General features: G+C 47.5%; 1 protein-coding gene across 5 annotated transcripts in view; it reads right to left on the bottom strand.

The window, feature by feature from the left end:
* Window positions 1-23,457, bottom strand: part of LOC147663635 (uncharacterized) — a 128,649-nt gene that overhangs the window by 32,069 nt on the left and 73,123 nt on the right. For 2 of the 5 annotated variants that reach the window (XM_086950308.1, XM_086950306.1), the window contains exons 4-6: window positions 5,521-5,634; window positions 4,011-4,085; window positions 3,488-3,586 (exon numbers count right to left, since the gene is read on the bottom strand). The exons of 1 other annotated variant lie outside the window; for it this stretch is intronic. In XM_086950308.1, the coding sequence (XP_086806434.1) occupies window positions 3,488-3,586; window positions 4,011-4,085; window positions 5,521-5,634 (288 nt within the window). The remainder of the gene's footprint in view (window positions 1-3,487; window positions 3,587-4,010; window positions 4,086-5,520; window positions 5,635-23,457) is intronic. 2 more of the 5 variants (XM_086950307.1, XM_086950309.1) reach the window with 2 other exon arrangements.

The following is a 23,457-nucleotide window of genomic DNA, read 5'->3' as shown; positions in this document are numbered from 1 at the left end:
AGGCCAGTGTGTTCATCACCCAGAGGAGACGAGGACGTGTGGAGTGGAGGCAGAGGTGCTAAGAGCGGAGAAGGCAAAGACGGTGAACAGCGAGATACGGGAAGGGGAATCAGAAGAGGAGACGAGGCAACCGACTGGATAGGTAGGAGGCCAACGACAAGGCGTTTCGCCCAGCCGCACTTCAAGGGAAGTGTGGCTCAGCCAGGTACGTGATCGTATCGTGGGCTGGGTGGGTAGAAGAGGTTTTAAACCTCCTTAGATCACCCGACGGCGATATCCCTGCACTGTTCCCCACCCCCTCATTACACCACCGGCACGACGTAGTTTTCTTGTTCACGCGTGATAGTCCTCACTCCCTTTCCTTTATCACGCTCACAGAACCAAAGCGCTTGACTAAAGCGGGTCTATTCTTTTGTTGTTTGTTTCCCCGAGACCCGATGACCAAGATGGACGCGAGAGCGACTACATCTCCCAGAAGTCCACGGGAGGGAGGAAAACCAGGCGTGGAACAGAGGAAGGAGAGAAGTTCTCCAGCGCGTCGGGACACCGAACCACCCCTACCCTATTATAGAAGTGTGACGCAGCGAAGGCGATTGTTAAAAGCAATAAAGCCGGTATTACAAAAACCCCAAGCATTTGTGTTTCCGTCCATCCCGCCACAAGTGGTGGAGAATGCAGGCAAAGCAGTAGCCATCTGTCAACCCAAGATGGAGGAACTACTACAAACACTCGTGAAAGGCCAAGAGCAGTTGGGATGGGTAGTGGAGCAACAACTGACCTCTGCCCAGGCGGATCGAGAGACTTTCAGGAACTTGAGAAGATAATCGGGGACCACAGCAACCCTGCCTACAGAGAACCCCGAACAGCTCATCCTACACCTTCAGAGATTTCCCTCCAGAAATACATCTGGATGGCTGGTGGAAAAATGGCCTTTCTTCCTTGCACCACTACTGACTCATGAAGCCCAGGCAGCTTATCAGGTGGCTAATGCCTCTGGCCAAACACCCTACAGCCAAATCAAAACCATCATCCTGGATCACCTGGGTCTGGATAGTGAAGCCTACAGAGTACGCTTGAGGAAGGAAAGAGGAACACCGGGAGAAAATCCCAAAACCCTGTTCTTCAGACTTAAAATGGCCGCTGACAAATGGCTAACTCCCCAGGCCAGTACAAACGAAGAAATAATGGACAAAATATACCTTGAACAATACCTGGAGGCACTACCGTACGGAACCCAGAAATGGCTGAGACAACATCCTAAACTGACAACCCTGCAGGCTATGGATATGGCGACCACTTTCGCCAGAGCACAACCAAGACTACATCCATTGGAGCAAGAAAAGCCTTCCCGGCCCCCACTTCGATTCGAAAAGAAAACTCGCCCCACGCCAGAGATACCGAGTTTCAAAGGGCCGCAATATTTTGATTGTGAATCGTGGGGGCACATAGCCCGCATGTGTCCCCAGAAGAAAGCCACCGAAGAGCCGATGAAAGTTGGCTATCTACCGAAACCAATCATGTACACCGCTGAGTTAGGCGGGGCTTTTTATGTAAGTGTGTGGGTGAATGGGGTAAAGGTAAAGGCCCTCCTAGATTCAGGCTGTAAACAGTCGGTAGTGCAGGGATCCTTGGTAGAGAACGACCAGGTTGTCCCCGAGACATTAGTGCATATCAAATGTGTCCATGGGGATGTCAAGGGGTACCCTGTTGCATATATACCCCTACAGATGACGGAAGGGAAGACATTGGTGGTCAAAGTAGGAGTACTAGAGACACTACCTCAGGAAATCATTATAGGGACGGACAATCCCCAGTTCCTAGAAACGTTCACCAAGACCCTTAAACAGGAAAATCCCCTTTTCCCTAGGGCCAATCCCGCCATGGTCACAGCAGACCCCTGGGTCACGGATCGTAGTTTCAAGTTCGCTCAGGCCAACGACGCCAGTCTGTTTAACGCCTGGGAGCAGGCCCACCAAACCCAGGACGATCCCAATCCCCGATATCCCCGGTTTCTGATTGAAAACGACCTATTGTATCGACAGGGTAACCCCACGGATGCACTGCAATTACTCGTCCCTCATGACTTTAGGGAGCAGATTATGTACTACTCACACATCCACCTCTGAGCAGGTCACTCTGGGGCTGAAAAGACAACACAGAATGTGCTATGTTATTTTTATTGGCCAGGAGTGTATAAGGACATCAAAACACACTGCCAAGTGTGCAACATTTGCCAAAAGAAGAACACCACCCGACCTGCAACCGTACCCTTGCAGCCGCTGCTGATAATAGGGCTACCATTCGAGAGGGTAGTCATGGACCTGATTGGACCGCTGCCTAAAACGAAAAGAGGAAACATGTACGCATTGGTGATCGTGGACTATGCGACTAGATTTCCGGAAGCATTTCCCCTCCGAGCACCGACCACCAAAGCCATAGCAGACAAATTCCTTGAGCTATTCTCCCGAGTTGGTTTTCCAAAAGAGGTGATAACGGACCAAGGAACGCTTTTTACGTCAAAACGTATGAGAGAAGTGTGTGCCCTCCACCAGATCCGGTTCTCGGTGTACCACCCCCAAACGGACGGACAGGTGGAACGCTACAACGGCACCCTCAAGGCCACGATGAAGAAAATGCTGACCGTCAACGGGAGCGAGTGGGACCGTATTCTCCCATTGGCCCTATACGTGATAAGAGGACAAAGACAAAGCAGTCTCGGCTGCTCGTCATTCGAAATGTTATACAGACGACAGCCCCGAAGTTTACTGCCACTGGATTCAAGCAAGCCGGGCTGAAGACGGCTGGAATGCCAGAAACCGTTCCTCGGAAGCTTGTTTCCAGTCCAGGGAAGACATGGCTTGGCAGTTCGGGCTGGACTGTTCCCATGAGGCACAGGGTCAGACTGATTTGCATATAGCCATGTCTGAACTGGGGTGGCAGAGTGGGCTAAAGAACGGTGATGGATTAAACCCAGATCTTTTGACTGGGTGTGAGTGTTTGATTGATTCAGATGCTCCGTCCATCACCACCCCCTTTTTAACCCACCAGACATGACAGCATACCGCTCCCTTAACACATGGGCTCCAGTATTGGGAGTAGACCCGTCGGCTGCAGGTTACACACAGATGTCCACAAGCATTGGTGGTCCCAGATTACTGAATAGTTTTCTAACCTTAGCTCACACCCCTCCAGCCTCATCACCAAGTTTTTACTCAAATGTGAGTTTCCAAAGGCTTTATTTTCTCTTACTTTCCTAATAGTAGATAGAAGCGGATTCTTCTTCATATTTTATAAAGAATGAAATTCCTTTTGAACAGAGGTCTCTTTCCTCCATTACAGCTGTGATTGGAAGGCCTATTTTATGATCCACAGACCACACCACAAATTGATCCCTAGATAATCTATATCTCCCTATGACTTTGCATCAATTCGCAGGCTACTTCAGAGGATTTTGGCCAGACTTTTGAGTTAAATGCACTTTACTCACCCGTTGGAATGCTGAAGCTTTTTGTTCTCTTGTTGCCCAGATGGCCACGACTATAGGACTCCAGTTCGTCTTTTACAAAGAAGGAAACCAGTGCCTGCTCTGTTGTATAATTGAAAACAAAAAACGTTATAAAATACAGGCACGAGGGGCAATCTCAGAGTGAAATATGAATAAAGAGTCCAGATGGGAATCACTCAATACAGTCACATCAGGGCATCTTCAAAGAAGCCATGGTGAGATCTTGTCACTCACACAAGCCTATCAGATAGTGAGCGATCTGATCACCATGTACATGGCTGACAAAGGATTTCATGCTGGAAGTTGATCTTACAATAACCTACAAGAGTGCATTAAACAAACTTTTTTGGAGCTGGTGACGATGGAAACAATACCTCACCAGTGGTAAACATAGTATCAATTGATCTTATCAGCAGCTTGTTACATTGCTTCTCTTTAGGCTGAAAGGAGATCAGAAACCAACCAGGGTCATCAAGCTGTCATTGTACGAAGGGATGTAGCTCACCTGACTTCGGGCCGGCGCAGCTTTCCCGGACGTCTGCATCAAGATTTGAAATGGAAGCTAACACCGGCTCTTCTTCTTTCCTCAAGCAATAGCAATATTGACAAAAGAAAATCATTTACAACGACTTAGCAATGTTAGTTTGAAACTGGGTAGACATTATCCAAAATAAACAATTATAGCAGCTCTTGCCACCTGATGCGACACCACATCAGTTCGCAAACTACTTGATGACAACGGCTGTGAATTTTCGAGGACCAAAAGTGCTCTCCACCACCCACCTAGAGGCTCCATAACCACAGTAAAGCGGATTCTGCTGCTGCCTAGGCCTTGCCTACCTTCCCCTGCTTCACTGGACATGCTTACTGGAAGTAGGCACTAGAGAGTTGGAGTCTGAAACACCAACTCCACACTCTTACCAGGGTCCTCAAAGGCCAAAGGGACCCAGAGGAGAGTCACATACTGTGGAGATGCCTTACAGTGCCTTCTGCTCAGCCTTGAGGGAGTGAGAGGAGAGGCAGGTGCTGGTGTGCGCCATCTGCCATCATCCTTCTACGACTGGTTGTATCTCACAGCCCCTCGAGCGTAGGGACTGGCATCAGCTGTGCGTATTATACTCTGGGGGCCGGCTTTATTCTCATAGCCAACCAAAAATGCACGGCCATCGTACGTGCAAGCTAGCTCTGGGTACAGGGCCCGGCCGTTGGCCAGGTCCTGTCTCCCATCACCCAGAGCCAATGAGCTACTCCTTTGCATACTCTGACGCTAAGGCGGGACTTCAGCCAGACCATTCAGTGGGGTTTCAATAACAGTACTTTGAAAATGCCGATATGCAGGTCTGCTGTCCTTTGCAGGCCTCCATCTCTGCATTTATAGCCATTCACAAAGGGGCTCCTCCTTCACAAATATTACTGAGGTCTGATGATTGTGAAGCTTTGAGAAAGGCCTCCTAGTACATTCAGAGAGGGGGTGGGGGAACTCTTTAGGTCACAGTGCACTATATATGATTTTCACCGAAAGCAAAGTTTTTTTTTTTAGGTTTATCTTTTCTTCTCTTTACAGACCTGGTTATTCTGATGTTTATAGGATCAACATAAAATTAAAATAAAGTTTCTATTTTACTGAAGTCATTTGTATTTGAGGCAATAATGCAGATGTGATCAGACACAGATAAACAATCTTTTCAATCTCTAAACAGAGCCACCTGTGGTCACCAACGGTGATGTAAAGACACATTTCTGAGTCCGGCTCAATTCATATCAGCGCCAGAGCCATTCCTTGAACTGGGGCATATGGATTGAACCTTCTTGAAATAATGCTTCTACAGTAGAACTGTTTCAGAGCACATTAATGACCGATGATTTCCATGGGGATGTTTGCGGTTTGTGCTAGTTAAACAGTATTGGCAGTGTGCACAACTCCTCTGACCATATTGTAGTTTTGGGGATGGACACAGAGGGGGATTTGTAATGTATTTTGGATCAGGAGGGGAAGGACATCCATTAAGCATCACCTGCACCGGGGCAGTCCCTCTGTGGCCATCTGTCTGCGTCCCGGGGATTCTTTTGATGTCGATTTACATCTCTTTTTATGTGAAATACGTCATCGGGATGAGTGATCTCATTACCTGTTGGATAAAGACAAAAGCCCATCATTTCACTCACTAAGAAGGTTCTCCTCTGTTTGTACCCACATGCCCTGTGGGTGCTGAGTTTCTATTGATTATGAATGACTCCGCCCCGGTTTAGTATAAACATACTCAAGTGAATTGATGTTGGGGAAAAGAATCAATTACCTCTCTGCACTCAAACAAGAGCATAAGATTCCGATTAAATGCAGAATGTTTCTTCTACCCCAGTACCTCACTCTGCTAACAGTGATGGTGTGATATTTCAACCAGTGGACGAGACCCCAAAGCGAATCATTGTTTAAAGTGTTGCCAAAACAGGGTGAAAATGATGTAAAATAACTGGAACAGAGCAAAACAGAGTAAACGTAAACATTGTTACCAGCCGGAGAGTTCGTCTCTCCGTGCCTACAAAATACTACAAAATAGTTAATATAGAAAGGCACAAGAAAAAATACACTTTAAGATATTTAAATAGAAAATAGAGAATACATTCCTCTATTTTCAGCAGGGCCCAACAAAAAGTATAAAGAATTCTAGCGGTTTAGTGCAGGGGTAAAGGTTGGCTTTCACATTTCTGAACAGCTGATATTACATCGAAGCAAGACTCTGCCCCTTAAATTGGGCGATGCTCAATTTAGTATTCTAGGTTGTATTTCATTGTTTAATGATGTATGTGTGATCTGTGGGTGTGAGTTAGTGGAGTAGACCAAATGTTATAGGACTTACACACAAAGTTCCATCTTTCTTAAGACTGAATAAGATCTCCCCCTAGCTCTATGCACCAATCACTTTATGATCTGATTCTCAGAGTGTTGCTAAATTGTTGACACTTGTTGCTGCATCATTCACTGGTGGACTTTAGATTGGTTAAATGTTTAAATTAAATTATGGCCCTTTATTTATAGTGATTGATAAATCTTTTGTAAGATAAACATTCAATAATTCTCCCTGATGGACACCTTGATCAAGATCATGGGGACTGTGATATTTAATAGGATGCAAGAGTGAGCTCAAGCCCATAATATGTTTCACCCCGGCTAGAACAGGTTCAGGGAACAGCTAGGCATGGTGGAGCAGTGCCTGAACCTGGACCACGCCATGGGGAAATAGACTATTGCCAGGCACAGCCCACTCATTCTGGCTTTCATGGAGCTTTCCACTGCTTTCCACAGTGTGAACCAGTGTAAGTTGTGGAAGTTGTTGCTTGATCATGTCAAGGAAAATTGGCTATGTAGGCGTCTGTTGCATTCACCGCCTACCAGTTTGTCCTTTATTTCCCACAGTGAGCTGGGTTTGGCATAAATGGGAGACGCGAGACACCATGAAGTTGGCTCCCAGTCTATTATGGCTTATGGTTTGGTCCAACCCAGAGGCAATCCTAAATAGGGCTAGTTTTAAGGATCGCCGATAGCAAGACAAAAGAACAGATATCCCAGGAATCACCTATGTCGATTCATCCCTAAAAGATCGCGGTCGCCCAGAGCTATTCCACGCACCATCCCTCATTCTGAAAGGGCATAAACAGATAGTTAAATCTCTTTTTCTGATGAAAAGATGGGTTTTAAGAGAGGAAATTGCACTTTGTAAAATTACAGTGTGGTATTATAGAGCTTTTAAAGAAACGGAGGGCAGGGTCCATTACATACCCTGGGCAATGGGAAGGTGGGAAGGCCACTACGATTTCATTTTAGAGCAGGAACGGTTCATCACCTGCTTAGATTCCCCCTGGTGTTTAGCCATGAATCCACCCAGGGTGTTTGTCCATGCGATGGCTCTTCTGAGCAAACCCTGTTCCATTTTTTGTTCTTTTGTCAACTTTATGTAAATTTTACTAAACAGTTTTACTACCACTTTTAAAAAAATGTGGTGTGGCTCAGTGCAGGGCTGCCTTTCACTACTTACAATTGTAGTAGCTACACTGTATGTTATTGGGCAGCCTCCTTCCTGAAATCTGCTGTGTATTCCAAGAAAAGTATGCTCTATTGAGCTCTTTAGGTTAGCTGTTCTTTTGTCTTCTTTTTAATATACCTTGTGTTTGTTTGATATATTTTTATGTATTATACTTGAGGATTTGTACTTGATGTATTTGTCGACTTGTTATGTATTTTTTAACACTTCTATACGTACTTTGGTATGCGAATAAAGGATTTTTTCATTTATTGATACTCAATGATTCACATCTAGATAGAAGATGGTAGTAAATGTAAAATTCTGATAGCTTTTGCTTGGCCCTGTTAAGAACAGGTAAAAGATGTTGTCCCTGGACCAGCATTACCCGGTTCCGTACTGCACCGATCGCAGTTTTGGTGCTCGTACCCTTTTGGCTAATTAGCCGGGACAGAGCAGGTCCTTAAATCTCCTCAAGCCCCCTTTGTGTGACTTATCACCAATTATAATGATCCATCTGAGCAAGCGGTGCGATGCCTCTCCCAGAGATGGTTTGCGAAGGCATATGGTGAAGAGGGGAAGATGAGGCCACTGCCTGGCCACCAAATTAAAGGAACACAAGGAGATGATGGACTGAGCGCTGAAACTTTTCAGACACTCACCCCCAGTCACAGATCTGGCTTGAAACCGGTCCCAGGATGCTTTTTTTCCGGTCCAGGGAAGACCTAGCTCTGCAGTTCGGTCTGGCTTGTTCCCATGAGGCACAGGGTCAAGAATGATTTGCATATAGCTGGGTCTGAACTGGGTTGGCAAAGTGAGCTAAAGAATGATGATGGATTCAACCCAGATCTGTTACTGGGGTGAGTGTCTGAAGAGTTTCAAATGGTTCGTCCATCTTCTCCTTGTGTTTGCTTTGTTCGCCCAAAGTTGGCAGGATATGCGCAGACGTGGGTCCCTTGCTCGCTTCCCCAGATGTGCTTGTTGGGCCTTGTCCAGTCTTTACAACGGAACGGTGGCCATACTCCCAGTGAAACAAAGTGTGGCTATACACTAGGGCAAGAGGAGGGCCCCAAAACTGAACAATGGATCAGTGCATACTGAAGAGACTAACTGGAATGTTATGCAGAGGAGTTTCCAAAACCATTGAGGCCGAAGGATATCTGATGTCCGTTTACTGCATATCTTACATCAGTTACATATGAAGCCGAGTGAAGTTTATCAGCACCTGCTTAGGGACAGGGGACATGAATGCACTCTATCAGATCCCTTATATGGGATATTGTATGGCAACAGTTATATGCAACATAGTATTTGAAATCCGATGGCACTGTATGTTCACATGGGTAAGACTGAAAATGTAACAACAAAAAGTTATTATATGTGTTTTTCTCTTCCTTCCTTAACAGCCTCGCTTGTCCCACATATGTACTTCTCATTTTTTCTCTCCAGATTACTCCGTGTTCACTATTTCTTCCGGGTCTCAGTTTCCCATTTGGATAACTTTATCTTTTTTGACTTTGTTCTACGCATTCCTCCCTTAAATGTGTCTTGTCCCCTCTCCCACACTATCAATATTTCCTTCTCTCTCTTTCGTCCTGTAGGTCTCTGCCTCATTCTTTCACTTTCTCTCCATCTCTTTATCACTCTCACTGTCACTCTCCCTTCTCTCGTACGCACCTGCCAGGCCTCTTGCTCTATATTTCTCATGCCCACTTTTTCTGTCTCACACACCTGTCATTGTCTCTCTGTATCTCCTTTTTGCTTCTTGACATTGTGCCCATCAGGCTATTTTTTGCTCTGTTTTGGTCTTTCTTAGTCATGTCATGAGTTCTCGGAGTATGTTTTGAAGACTGAATTCTCTTTCAGAAGCGTATCCTTATTGAACAGTTTCTCTTCCCCATCCTTTTCACTTTTTATATTTTTTTTTGCTGCCTTGTCTCTTTCTCCGGTTCCTGTCAGGTACTCTTCATCACTCACACTCTTAAGAGCGTCTTGTTTCCTAATATTTTGCCCATAGGTTCCACGGTCATCCTTATTTCACTGAGTCTCTCTACAGAGCTTTCTTGTTGTTGTGGACCTTTGAAATGTTACTTATCCATTGATCATTTCAAACAGAATTATGCAGTTTGAAACATGTGTTTCAAGGCACATATCAACCTCCACACTCAGACACCCCTCTCCAAACTTGAGCTTATGTTTTAGTACACTGCCAGAAGTCTGTGGCCTGAAGAATCAGTAGATTGGGGGGGGCGCTAGGTGGCGCTTGACGGTAATGGCCGCTCTGCTGTAAGGCTCCCGCCGAACCGGGCGGTTCTTTCAACATAACCCCCATCCTTGACGGTATAACTGCACTATTTCGCCATTACCGGACAGCGGAACATATGCGGCTGCCAGGGAGCTGAGTCTGTTGCTAGTACGAAGCTGCACTATGGAGCGACGAGCTGCAGAAATCGGAGGCAGGGTGAAGAGGTGCTGGGCCTGGAGCGCCTGATCGAAGCCCGGGACTACGCAAGGCCGAGGATGAGTAGGCCTGGCTGCGACGCTGTCTGAAGGCCCGTGCGGCGGCTGGGCAGCGCGACGAGGAAACGCACGGGGAGGACGAACCCCTGCGGATAAGCCGCCCCGGTGAGTGTGAGCGCAGCTGCCGGTGGGGATACCTGGTCCTCCGCTGCGAGTGGAGTCCAAGCTCCAGGCGTGGCACGAGGAGAGCTGCGGGCGGCCTGCGGCCGGATTGCAGCAGCTGCGCAAAGTAAAAGAGCTACTGGAGGCACCGGGGGGAACCATTTCATGAAGTAGGACCCGGGGACTGAACCCGCAACAGGGAGCGATAGCGGGTGGAGAGCATTGACCAAGGCGAAGACCAGGAGGATAATGGCGATGCTATGTAGGCCGCGGAGCACAATTTTGAGTGATATTTGTTGCTGCGCACCCGCTGGATCTATAGCGAATGGCGGACATTTGAAAAGCGCCTCATCCTGGTGTGGACACAGCTTGCCTCTATGCTTAGGAGATTGCGCTGAGTCATAGCGGAGAAGACGCATGCCTCGGATCCAAGCTAAGTTGGAGTGTACTACGGGCCTGGGGTGCTGGCACCGATCGAGGATTGTGGGGGCAAGAACGGAGAAGCAGACGTGTGCTGCACCCCTCCTGCAACTACTACAACACCCCCACACGAAGTTCGCGCCTGCCCTACTGGCAGCACATCATGGGGCGAACTGAGCCCAAACAGGCGAAGCTGTCCTTTGATGCTAGAAAGACACTTCGCTCCAGCTCCAAAGAGCGGATTGAACCAGATCCGCCAAAAACAAGAGATGAAGACTGGAAGGCGCTCCTGGTAGGGATGCAACAGAGCCTCACCTCCATTGACTCCAAAATGGATGCAATGAATAGTCGACTAGAAAAGATGGTGGAGAAACTGGATCAGCACGATGAGCGGCTTAAGGAGGTGGAGCACAGAGTGTCGGAATTGGAGGATGGGGCAGGTACTACTAAACACCACATGCTGCAGATGGATAAGCTATTGAAGGTCATCGCGGATAAAAATGAGGAAATGGAGGCCCGTTCCCGAAGGAACAACGTTAGGATACTGGGCCTTGCAGTATCGACAAACACCGGCAGGCTAGCGACTTTATGGAACGTCTGCTGGGGGAGCTATTCGGTGAAGACTCTTTCTCCGTCATATGTCTATCGAGCGGACGCACAGATCATTGGCGGCGCGACCTCCACCGGGTGCACCACCACGGCCTGTGATAGTGCGCTTCCTAAATTATCGTGATCGAGACACTGTTCTACGCTTGGCTCGAGAGAAAGGGGAAGTGCGTTACGACAACACCACCTTATCTTTCTACCCCGACTTTACCCAGGCTGTGCAGGAAGCCCGTCGAACGTTTACAGTCGTAAAGAAAAAACTGCAAGCAAAAGAGATCACGTACGCTATGCTATACCCTGCGAGATTGAAGATCAACCACCGGGGAAACCAGCACCTCTTCAATTCACCCCAGCAGGTTGAAGAGTATTTAAAGCGAGACCGCAGCGCTGAACTGAGGGAAGAAGCCACTCGCAGACGATCCAGATCTCACTCACCATTGTCGGAACCTGGCTGATGGTGTACTCCAGTGGCAGCGGGTAATAGCAGCCCTGACCTATAGAGACTCCTGACCGCTGTTCTGAGTTTGTGATGTATCATTAATGTTTTTTGAATGTTGAGACAGATTCTGCGGCCTGGACACTCGCCAACGCCCTGTCATAGAGTACTCCAAGTTCATCAGGGGAACGGATGGGTGAAATAGAGTGTTAGAGTGAAGGAGCGGGAGCCCCTAGCTGTCCCCTCTGGAGGGCATTCCCCTTATTACGAGTTTGGGTTCAGATTAAGTGGGGCAGATGTCAGTTGTTGATTTGGATGACTGGGGGGGAGGGAGGGAGGGGTATTCCTGGCAAGTTGGGGGTGCTGGTGTGGGTGGGGGCAGGGCACAGGTACAGTGCGAGATTGAGCATGACAGATGTGATCATTGCAAAAGGTTGATTGTGTTGGATACTTATCGTGGCCAATGACAGCGGTAATAAAGATGACCTTAATGTAATATCCTGGAACGTACTTGGACTGAATGATCCGAGAAAGCGGAGGCAGGTACTGTGATATTTAGATCGCCGTCATGTCCATGTCGCCCTGCTGCAGGAGACACACCTCCCGCACGGCGGGACGTCTCCATTCGCCGCTCGCTGGGCCTCACGTAGCTGCTTTGCCTCATACTCCAGTTACTCCAGGGAGGTTGTCATTGTTAATAAGAGAGGGGTGAGATTTGTGCTGGGAGGAATGGATCTTGACCCTGAAGGGAGGTACTGTTTGCCTTGGGGAGGCTGAATTCCCATGATGTTGCGATTGCGAATTACTCTGGCCCTAATGTAGATGATGTACACTCCCTTCTCGTGCTGAGAGGCAAGCTTCACACGCTGGGATCCACCTTTGTCATATGGGGGGGGGGGCTTTAACACTGTTGTAGATCCCAAATGTGACCGTTCCCATGCTGTAGCAGCGCATTACACCGCTGCACAATGTACACTATACGACATTATAGAGTCTGATTATTTATTGGATGCATGGCGTCATTTGCACCCCTCCCGGAAAGAAGGGACGCACCACTCAGCAGTGCATAACACATGGGCCAGAATAGATTATGTATTGGTAGCCATGCGAATGACGCACTGGATAAGCAGGGCAATACATCTGGCCCGCACATACTCAGACCACTCCCCCGTGATGGTGACACTACGTCCACCGGTAGATCATTCCTCCTTTCTTGGCTGGCGACTGAATCCACGACATTTGCAGGATGCTGTGTTCAGAACGGAGATGGACATTCAGCTTTTTTTTGCTAGGAACATTGACTCGGTGGCCAGTATAACAACAGTATGGGAGGCATTTAAAGTGACAGTACGAGGATGGTGCATGGCTAAGGGAGGGGGCATACTTCGGGACCTCAGGCGAGAACTACAAAAATTGGAAGGGGAACTGAAAACACTAGAAAGGGAAATAAGTGCTAGAGGAGATCCCGGGGAATTGCGCGCTAAACTGAGAGAGAAAATATCAGAATATGAGGATGCAGCAGACACAGAATGTAAATTCCGAAGGAAAGACTGTGGTCCCCAAGTGTATGGTGAGGGGGATAGACCGGGTAAAGACTTGGCCGGCGCGGTACGAGCCCCTAGGTTTCAGAACTACATTGCGGAATTGCAGGATGGACAAGGATGTGTGTATCGGAACCTCCCGGATCAAATAGATACCTTGTTGGGGTTTTACACAATGCTTTATACATCACAGAGGGGCACTCCGCTAGACCTTAAAAGCTACTTGGAAGACACAGCTCTGGCATGGCTTGGGGACACGCAGTGTAAGTTTCTGGCCCGTGACTTGGAGGTCCATGAGATCACGGAGGCTATTATGACCATGTCGTCCGGGAAATGGCCGGGATCCGACGGTCTTCCTATAGACTTTTATAAAGCCTTCATGAGTATCCTGGCACCCATACTTAAAGCAGTGTTCTATGCAGCACTGGAGGAAGGCCGCTTACCTACCACCATGCGGGAAGCACAAATAATGTCACTGTTAAAGTCCGGTAAGTCACCACTACATTGTGATTTGTATCGGCCTTTATCGCTCCTCAATAGCGATACAAAAATCCTAGCAAAAGTACTCGTGACATGGCTTAATTTACTTCTAGAAAAACTAGTTTTACCTGACCAAGCGGGCTTTCTGCCAAATCGAGCTACAGCTCATAATCTGTGGACCCTCCTGGAGGTCCTACAAGATATTGACCCAAATAGCGCGGCGGTGGCTGTCTTTTTAGGCGCCACCAAAGCGTTCGACTCTGTCGAATGGGATTACTTGATAGGGACGCTGCACCATATGGGAATGCTCGTCTCCTTTGTTAACTGGATTCAGGTGCTATATACACAGCTGTGTGCCAGAGTTCCCCTTAACGGTTCTAGATCTGCAAGCTTCCCGGTCTCCAGGGGCACAAGGCAGGGATGCCCACTCTTCCCAGTTTTATTCGCCCTAGCGATAGAGCACCTGGCTGCGAAGCTAAGGCAACACCACAACCATAGGAGTCTCATATACCCATCCAGACAGCAGCTAGTATCGCTCTATGCAGACGACATAATGCTGTGTATTCATAAAACGCAAGATAATCTTAACCAAGTCTTGAGGGAAATCACTAATTTCGGCGCGGTGGCTGGAGTGCAAATAAACTGGGGCAAATCTGCAGTCTTCCCCTTAATCTGCCACACCCGGCCACACTCATTGGACCATCCCCTAACGTGGGAGACAGGCGATTTTAAATATCTGGGCATCCACATCACCAGGTATAGAGACACTCTACTGAGGATTAATTATGGGCAGGCTATGGACAAAGTGACAGAAAATATCTCCAAATGGATCAAACTACCCCTTTCCATGGCAGGGAGGATATCGTTAATTAAAATGAACATACTTCCGAAATTCTTATATTTATTTATAAACATTCCGTACTACCCTGGGGCCTTCTTCTTTCATATGCTTAATACACAGCTAGTGCGCCTTATTTGGGGGGTAAACAAGCACGGTTGAAGTTAACTACACTTATGCTGCCGTACCGTTCGGGCGGATTTGACGTCCCTAATTTCGAACAATGCTATTATAGCGCGCAGGCACACTTTGCTGTATACTGGTTTCACCCCCCTCCGTATATGCCTCACCTCGCGGTAGAGGACGGCTATATGGCCCCTGTCCCAACATCTGAGTATGTGTATACGCCCTCCAAGGAGCGATACGAAGACCCCTCCACAGTGGACTGCACAGTCTGAGCGTCTAATTGGTTAGCGAAAGCCGAGGGTATACAGCTGATTTACTTCCCTAGAGTGTCCTTGTGCCATTGCCCATTGTTGCCTGTAACGAGTGAAAAGATTTGCCAACATATGTTAGACAGACTAAAGTTTGGAACTTGGGGAGATCTGTATATTGGGGGGAAATTCCACACAAAAGAGCAGTTTTTTGGAGATCATGTGTACTCCTTCATGGATGTGTTCCTTTACACACAACTTAGGCAGAGTGTTAGAGCTAAAACCCCGGGGTTCCCGCAGGAACCGGAGACATTCACATCATTACACTTAATGTTACAATCAGAGGCCCCCACACATGTCATTTCTATGTTGCATAAGCAGGTACGTAGTGCACCCCCCCTACATCCAGTTCGGGCCCGTCTGGAGTGGGATGCGGATTTGATAGCCCCCTGACGGACGAGCAGTGTGAGATGGCCTGTCTCTAAATGGAAGCCATATCTAGCAGCAGTAGGCTTAGATTAGTGCACTACAAGTTCCTGCACCGACTTTACCATACCCCGGCGCGACTACATAAAATTCACCTTATGGAAGATGACAACTGTCTGCGATGTGGTCAAGGGGAGGCGGACTTTATGCATTTGGCTTGAGGATGCCCCCAAGTGGCCTCTTTCTGGGACGAAGTATTTGCGGGATTAGCTAGCATGGTAGATAAACAGTTGACGCCGACTCCTCTCAGAGCCCTACTGGGACTGACGGGTGATATACAGACACCGCACAAACAATTCCTTGCCATAGGAGTTCTCCTGGCACGACAGCAGGTGGCCTGCAGATGGGGAAGGGGGAGAGCCCCTAAGTTTAAGGATTGGCTACACGATATGTCCACTTGGCAGGAATACCTCCATATGTATGCAGAGCAACTACCGATGAGGTCGCGGCCCCGGGACATATGGGGACCCTTGACAACTTACTTAATGAGGCAGTGGGGCAGTGAGGAAGAAGCCGAGGGAAGATCACAGGCGGAATGAATGAGATATGTTGCGAGGCTGGGAGTGTTGTGGTAGGGCTGGTGAATGTGGGGTAGCAGCATGTGAGGGGTGGGTGGGTGGATGGGCCGCAGATCCAAGTGAGCTAATGGCTGATGACCCAGAGACATTTTCTCGCTTGGTAAGTGGACTTGAACTGTGGATTCTAGCGCTGTTGGCATTTTCGCCGGACCTGGATACTTGCTGCTTGCCTCTTCCAACTCGGAGCCTGAACGGAGAGGACCCTGAGGTTGACATCGCTGTAACCGCCGGGGCAGGGACTGCGAGACCCAGGGTGCTTTGCGCATCAACATCCAGCGCACCTGGTGTCTCTTCCCCATCCCTAGCTCCTATATCTTAACATTTCGAGTCTCGCGCTAGCGGGACGCGTGCCGGACCAAGCCCGGGGCTAAGCCCGGGTAAAGGGCGGGCCGTTTGAGGCCGTTCGAGGACTGGAGAGACTGGACTGGGCCACCCCCTTTTTATTTTTATTTTGTTTTTGTTTTTGTTTTCCTTTGTCATTCTCGAGGTAAAATGGTGGTGACTAGAGGAAATAAAACTAAGGCCCCGGGTAGTGTGGGCAAATTGCTTGGTCCTATGGATGATTTTATAACTAAGGCGAACACATTCATAGACCAAAGCATATCATTGATAGAAGAAAGGGTATCCCTAGATCTAGCATTTGCCAAAAGATCTTCCCTGGGTAACTTGGCTGATGCTAGAACTCCAGCAGTAGGGAACACCAATGAAGGGGTGAGGGTGAGCCGTGAGAGACGTAGTTTGCCTAACATTGTGGATTTATCCGTGTCCCATCTTGCAGATTCACAGTTAAGCACCGATTTAGAAAGAACACCCGAACTAGTACCTCAATCCCCCTCACAAATGACTTCCCAAGAAAGAATCCAAGCAAGGGGGAGGAGGGAGGGTGCGATAAGCAAGAGAAAGAACGATCAAAAAAACCCTACCTCTAACATGTCGGACTATATACCAAGTATCTCACAGGACTTACCTCCTAGAGCAGAACACATAGTAGTTCCTGCGCTAATCCATCATACTGAGCACAAATCCTCCATCCCCGTTAATCTTGACTCCCCGACCCCTTTACCGACTAACAAGGGACCATGCGACACTGATAACCTCCAGCTGTTAAACAAGATTGTCGACCTATTTAAACTCTCCCTACTACCAGTAGAACAAAGGTTAACACAGCTGGAGATACAGATATCAAAGCTTGTCAAACTCCAACAACACAACAAAACAGCAGGGGCCCAAAAAACAGGTGCCAACAATAACAAAAAACAACCTCCTACAAAGCCTGCAAATACAACTTCGAAACTAGCAATTGCTCAAAAGAATGTACCCCAGGCTGTAACTCCTACCCTGCCGACTACCAAGAGTACACTGAATATAAACATTAAGGCACCTTCTACTCGGCCACAGGGAAACCCACAGGCACCAACCACACCTGCGCCAAACTCAGAGACAGCTAATAAGATTACAAATAAAGCAACATCTAAAACACCTGTGCCACAACCATCGCCCCCTAACCCCCCGGCTCCAAAACCCAATGGAAATACCTTCAGAAGTTCAGGGGAAGCCAGATTCCCAGTGGATTTGCCGCCCGAGGCCTCAACCTACGTAGTGGTCATGAGTGGCGTTCCAGAGCTAGCGGGCCACTGTGCGGAACCTGGTTGGTCCCTGAAAAATAAGGCACAACACTGGCTACAGACCAATCGTCCCACGCCTTCAACCTGGCATGGAAGGATCCGGTTAGTACGTAGAACATCATGGGTGGGTAAAACTAGAAAAACGATCCCAGGGGATTGAATAGTGATTACCCTCGAAGACCCCCGTATAGCAGATTATATCTGCTCGTGGGAAGACACAAATGCAAATGGAGGTATCAGTGTTAAACCACTTTCGTTTTTCTATCCGTTTAGACAATTAAATGGCTTTACCCAGAATTATGATCCTCCTTGGGTTGCACCAGCTCCCAGACAGGTCGATTTTTCAAATTCCAGATATTACGGGGGCCCCAGACATTATGAGCAAGATAATTCTTGGCATCCAGTGGGTTCACGCTACCAGGGTGGAGGTTGGGAAGAATGGAGGCCTCATATACAGAGGACGGCACATAGAGAGCCACTCCGGTGGGAACCGTGGTATAACATCCCGCTGACTAATAGATTTAGTGGACTTGAAATGGTCGATTGACCATCAACAGAAACTGAACCTATTAACTTTAATTTACCCCCCACCATCCCGAAAATAAGCACTCCCCCGGCACCCAAAGAAAAAGAAATAGTAGCACCAAAAGATGACATACATCCCATACCCATCCTCTTTTGGAACGTAGCGGGTCTGCGCTCCAAGATCGAGGATGGGACGGCTCAAAACTTTTTAGAATGTTACAAGATAATCTGTCTCCAGGAGTCATGGTCTACTACAGAGCTCCATTTATTAGGATACAAAACATTTTTTATCCCAGCTGTGAGTAGCACAACAGGCAGGCCCAAAAGTGGGCTAATAACGTATATAGCGAATACCCTGAACCATCTAAAAGTGTCTATCGTCCATTCTGATCCTAATTACCAAATTCTTTCACTTTCCTTCGTGAATAAGGAGACCATTCTTCTGACCAACCTTTATAACAACCTAGAAGAAGATCAATTTATGATTCTTCTTAGAAACATACAGGAGAGATTAAGTCAACTCTATCAATGGAAAGGCAGACATGGGGCAATTCATTTATTATGGGGAGGGGACTTCAATCTCCATCCATGCCCACTGGTGAACCTACACTGTTGTGGGATTGTGGATGAATTTGAGGCCCCATTAGTACATTTCACGCATAGCAAAGCGGGAAATGCCTTAAACAACGTGCTCTCCGACCTGGATCTGCAAATCGCTAATCGACCAATTGCGAACCTAAATTCCCTTAATCCGACCTATGTGGGCAGAGGTCACCAAACAACAGTTGATTTTATCTTCTTGTCTCCTGGTTTATTAGATATAGCCAAAGATTTCCAGGTCATCGACAACTCATTGAGTGACCGCTCTGCGTTGAGGATGCACCTTTACCTACCCGACTATAAGCCCCAAAACACTGTAATAGCAAACACTCTTGCCCAGAACAACCTAGAGATAGGGAAACAGAATGGCTATACAATTAAATGGGAATAAATTAATCCTAGCGAAATCAAAAAAAAATTGGTTGAGCTGGCTTATCCAAATATAATAAAATGCCTGGACCTCTCGGCAAGTCACGAAGACGTCCTAAATAATTTTAAACAAATATTAGAGAAAATCAAGTAACTACTTTCGTCCAAAGTAATGTCCAAATATTCAGGCAAGAAAGGGTGGTTCAATCATAACTGTACTACAGCCCTCACTAAATTCAAAATTGCCTTACACAATAAACCCAGGGACATGGGAAAGATCCAACTTCTCAGACACCAATATATTGGGGAACGTAAGTTAAGAACCAAAGAACTGAAACAAAAACTCTGGGAAGATCTACATAAGAGTGCTGTCTCAAAAAATAGCGAGGCCTTCTGGCGAACGGTCAGAGCTCCTTATTTTACTGACAATAATATCCCCAAGATTGAAGTAGCCATAGACGAAGATACATGGGTGGCTCATTTCTGTAAGATTTTTAAAAAGAACTCAATTACAGATGGCCCCGATAATATGCTTCCAAAAGTACAATACCCAATTCCGCTCCTTTTTGATATACCCGACTTGTTACTGGCTCTGGAATCAAGCAAAACGGGGAAAGCCCCAGGGCCTGACGGGGTCCCAGTGGACTTCTTCAAACACAATCTGGACCTTTGGGCACCCATTATTACAAGAGTATGCACAGCCGCCGCAAACGAGGGAGTTCTGAATTCTTGGACTAAGTCTATAATGGTCCCCATCTTTAAAAAAGGGGACCACCAAGACGTGAAATGCTATCGCCCCATCTCATTGCTGGACTCGCTCGGAAAAGTTGTGGGGAGAGTAATCCTAGAGCGACTCCAGCAGTGGGGTGAGGAGCGAGGCATTATCTCCGATCTCCGAGAGGGGTTCGGAACGGTAGAACAGGCCCTCAATCTCAGTTTGATAGTGGGTAAATATAAGCAGGCGAAAGAGAACATGATATACATGGTATATGTAGACCTGTCCGCAGCCTTTGACTGCGTTTCGCACTCAAAGCTGTGGACTGTCTTACGCCACATGGGAGTGGAACCTCCCCTCCTAGACTTCTTGAGGGAGCTCTATTCAGGAGCCTCGGCCAGAGTACGATTTGGACTGAACGGCGAGCTGACAGCACCGTTTGGAGTAGAGCGTGGAGTCAGGCAAGGATGTGTCCTGGCCCCCTTCCTTTTCTCACTTTACACCAACGGCTTGGAGGGGGAGATGTTGAGGGGGGCCCAGGACCTCCCACGTATAAAACAGCGCCTGATTCCCGCTCTGCTTTACGCGGATGATGCTGTCATCCTCGCGCGTACCCCGTGAGAGCTTCAGAACTCCCTGAACAGATACACGACTTTCATGGGGGGTCTGGATCTACAGGTAAATGTCAAGAAAACGTTTGTCATGATATCAGGCACGAGGAAAAAAGGATTAAAAGAAATCTACCTCGATAATCAAAAACTCGAGGTTACTGCCCAGTATCTCGGTATCATGATAGATGAACGATTGACATGGAAGCCAGCCAAAGAGACAAGATGCCATCTATTCAAAAGATCAATAGCGGCCTTAATGAGTGTCTCCCAGAGACTGGGGAGAAGGGCCCCAGTGGAGTTATTGAAAATCTACAGCGCCAAATGTCAGGCCATTGCGCTGTATGGAGCTGGAGTCTGGGGACACACGGATACCAGCTCCATTCAGGTAGCAGAAAACGCTTTCCTAAGATTTCTTTTAGCCACCCCAAAAGGCACCTCAACCTACGCCTCTCATCTAGAACTAGGAATCCCTTACCTGGAGGACTTGATCAAGATTCAACCTTTGATGCTGTGGCGGCGCATTTGGACGTCTGTCAAAAATGCGCTGACCCAGTCCATTGTAGTTGACACAATGGCTCTTGACAAGTCTTCTAAAGTAAGATGGCTTTCCTATGTTAGAAATGTCTTTAAAGATCTTGGGCTTGAGAAATACTACCTTCAACCAGAATCCATAATTGCCCTTTCGAAGAGTGCACTAAAACAAGCCCTCCGTCATCTAGAGACTCTGAGATTGGCATCCGAATCGTTAAAAACTTCGGTCATTCATGCAAACATGGTAAAAACAACGTACGGCATTCACCCTTATTTGACACTGCAGGTAACAACTTATGAGAGAATGCTGATGACAAGATTTAGGCTGGACACATTTTTCAGATTAGACGTGTTTCCTCTGAAAAATGGATGGGATTCAAGTTTTCCTCCATGCCCCTGCGACGGAAAATCAAATCAGTCTAATATACACGTGATCATGTTTTACAAATTCCACCACTCACAAAGGAAAATATGGCTACTTCCAACATTGAGGAGCTGGGGCCTAAGACAATGTAGGCCGGCATTTCTTAGACTTCAAATGCTTGAATCCGAAACGGTCTGCTACTTTGTTCTCAACTTCTTAAAATGTTCTATGAAGCATAGGCAAAATCTATAATAAGTATTTCGTAACATTACTTCTGATGAAATGAAATGGTTCCAAAAAACTTTCTTCTTTTTACATTGCTCCTGTACGAATTCTTATAACTCATTTTTTAAATTTGTATATCTGTTGCTTGTTTTTAGCTGTGTTGTGTTATTTCAATATGAGTTGAGGGTGGAAAGCGTCGGGACACTCCCTGTGAGTAGCTGCACGCTATATAAAAGCTCCATAACATAACATAACATAACAAAAATGTAATTTGTATTTTTTAATGTTTCTTTTATGGTTTTTCTTTGCGAAAAAGCCGAATAAAGAAGTTTATATATAAAAAAAAAAGTGGACTTTCGAACTTTGAACCTATATACGGCCGTAATGATGGACTTTACTTTCTCGAGTGTGCAGGGGGGAAGAGGGGATGTTGGGGCAGGAGGGAGGGAGGATGGAGTAGGGGGGGGAAGTGGGGAGAATGTATTTGATTCGCGTTTGTACGTTTTCGGGTCCCTGATGGGATGAATGCTCTGCACTGAATTGTACATCATCATCTTTTATGCAATAAAGGTTTTTGAAAAGAAAAAAAAAAGAATCAGTAGATGGGTTTTGAGAATAATGTAAGTTGCTCTAGTGCACGGGTACTCATAGTATGACCCGCGGGCCGCCTGAGGCCCGGCAAGCCTTCCTTGGCAGCCCGTGGATCTTGCAGACATCGTACCTGCGTTAAAAAAAAAAAATTTAAGAGTGTGCCCAAACACTGACGGTTGCACCAGCCCGACTCTGAGAGACTCTGCTCTGTGGGGGCCCGGAAATTCAGGGCTAGTTGGAGTGGAGCTGCAGGGGCCTAAGAAGAGGTGAAATACAAGAAAGCCTCATTAACATGCAGATGGTCTTTTAAAGACCTGTGAAGTGCTCGGGTGGAGTGCTGCTGTGTGTGAGCCGGGAAGCTGTCTCAGGCTGGGCTGACATACACGCAGGGTGAGATGACAGAGGGTGACAGAGGGAGGTGGAAGGGGGAAGAGGGAGGGGGGGAAGAGGGAGGGAGGGAAAGGGAGGGAGGGGGAGATGGAGGGAGAGGGAGACAGAGGGAGAGGGAGAGAGAGGGTGACAGACAGAGGGATAGAGACAGACAGAGGGAGGGAGACAGACAGAGGGAGACAGACAGAGGCAGGAGGGTTCAAGTTCAAGAATTTGTATAGCGCACTACTCACCCAGAGGGTCTCAAGGCACTTGAGGGGGGGTAGGTACATTACTTATCGAATAGCCGGGTTTTTAACTGCTTTCTGAAGTAGAGGTAGTTCTGTGTAAGGCGGAGGTGAGTGGGGAGAGAATTCCAGGTTTTGGCCGCTAAGTAGGAGAAGGTTCTTCCTCCCATGGTGGCTCTGTGGATGCGCGGAATTGCGGCGAGGGCTTGATTGGATGATCGTAATTGTCGGTTGGGTGTGTAGAAGGACAGTCGCGTGTTGAGGCATTCAGGTCCTAGGTCGTAGAGGGCCTTGTGTGCGTGGGTTAGGAGCCGGAAAGTTATTCTTTTGTTGACAGGAAGCCAATGGAGGTCTTTCAGGAGGCCGGAGATGTGAGCTTGACGGGGGATGTCCAGTATGAGTCTGGCGGAGGCGTTTTGGATGCGTTGGAGTTTTTTCTGTAGTATGGCTGTGGTTCCGGCGTAGAGGGTATTTCCATAATCTAGTCGGCTAGTGACCAGTGCCTGGGTGACTGTCTTTCTTGTTTCGGTGGGGATCCAACTGAAGATTTTTTTGAGCATGCGTAGTATGTTGAAGCATAAAGATGAGACGGCGTTGACTTGTTTGGTCATCGAGAGGGAGGAGTCTAGGATGAAGCCCAGGTTACGTGCTTGATCTGTGGGTATGGGTGCTTTACCCAGGGCCGGTGGCCACCATGAGTTGTCCCAGGCAGAGGGGGATGATCTTAGGATGAGGACTTCCGTTTTGTCCGAGTTTAGTTTTAGACAGCTGTTTTTCAT

The sequence above is a fragment of the Lissotriton vulgaris genome, unplaced genomic scaffold, assembly GCF_964263255.1.
Source record: "Lissotriton vulgaris unplaced genomic scaffold, aLisVul1.2 SCAFFOLD_1193, whole genome shotgun sequence".
Taxonomy (NCBI): Eukaryota; Metazoa; Chordata; class Amphibia; order Caudata; family Salamandridae; genus Lissotriton; species Lissotriton vulgaris.
Note: the sequence above shows the minus strand (reverse complement) of the source record. Positions and strands in the feature narration are given on the sequence as shown.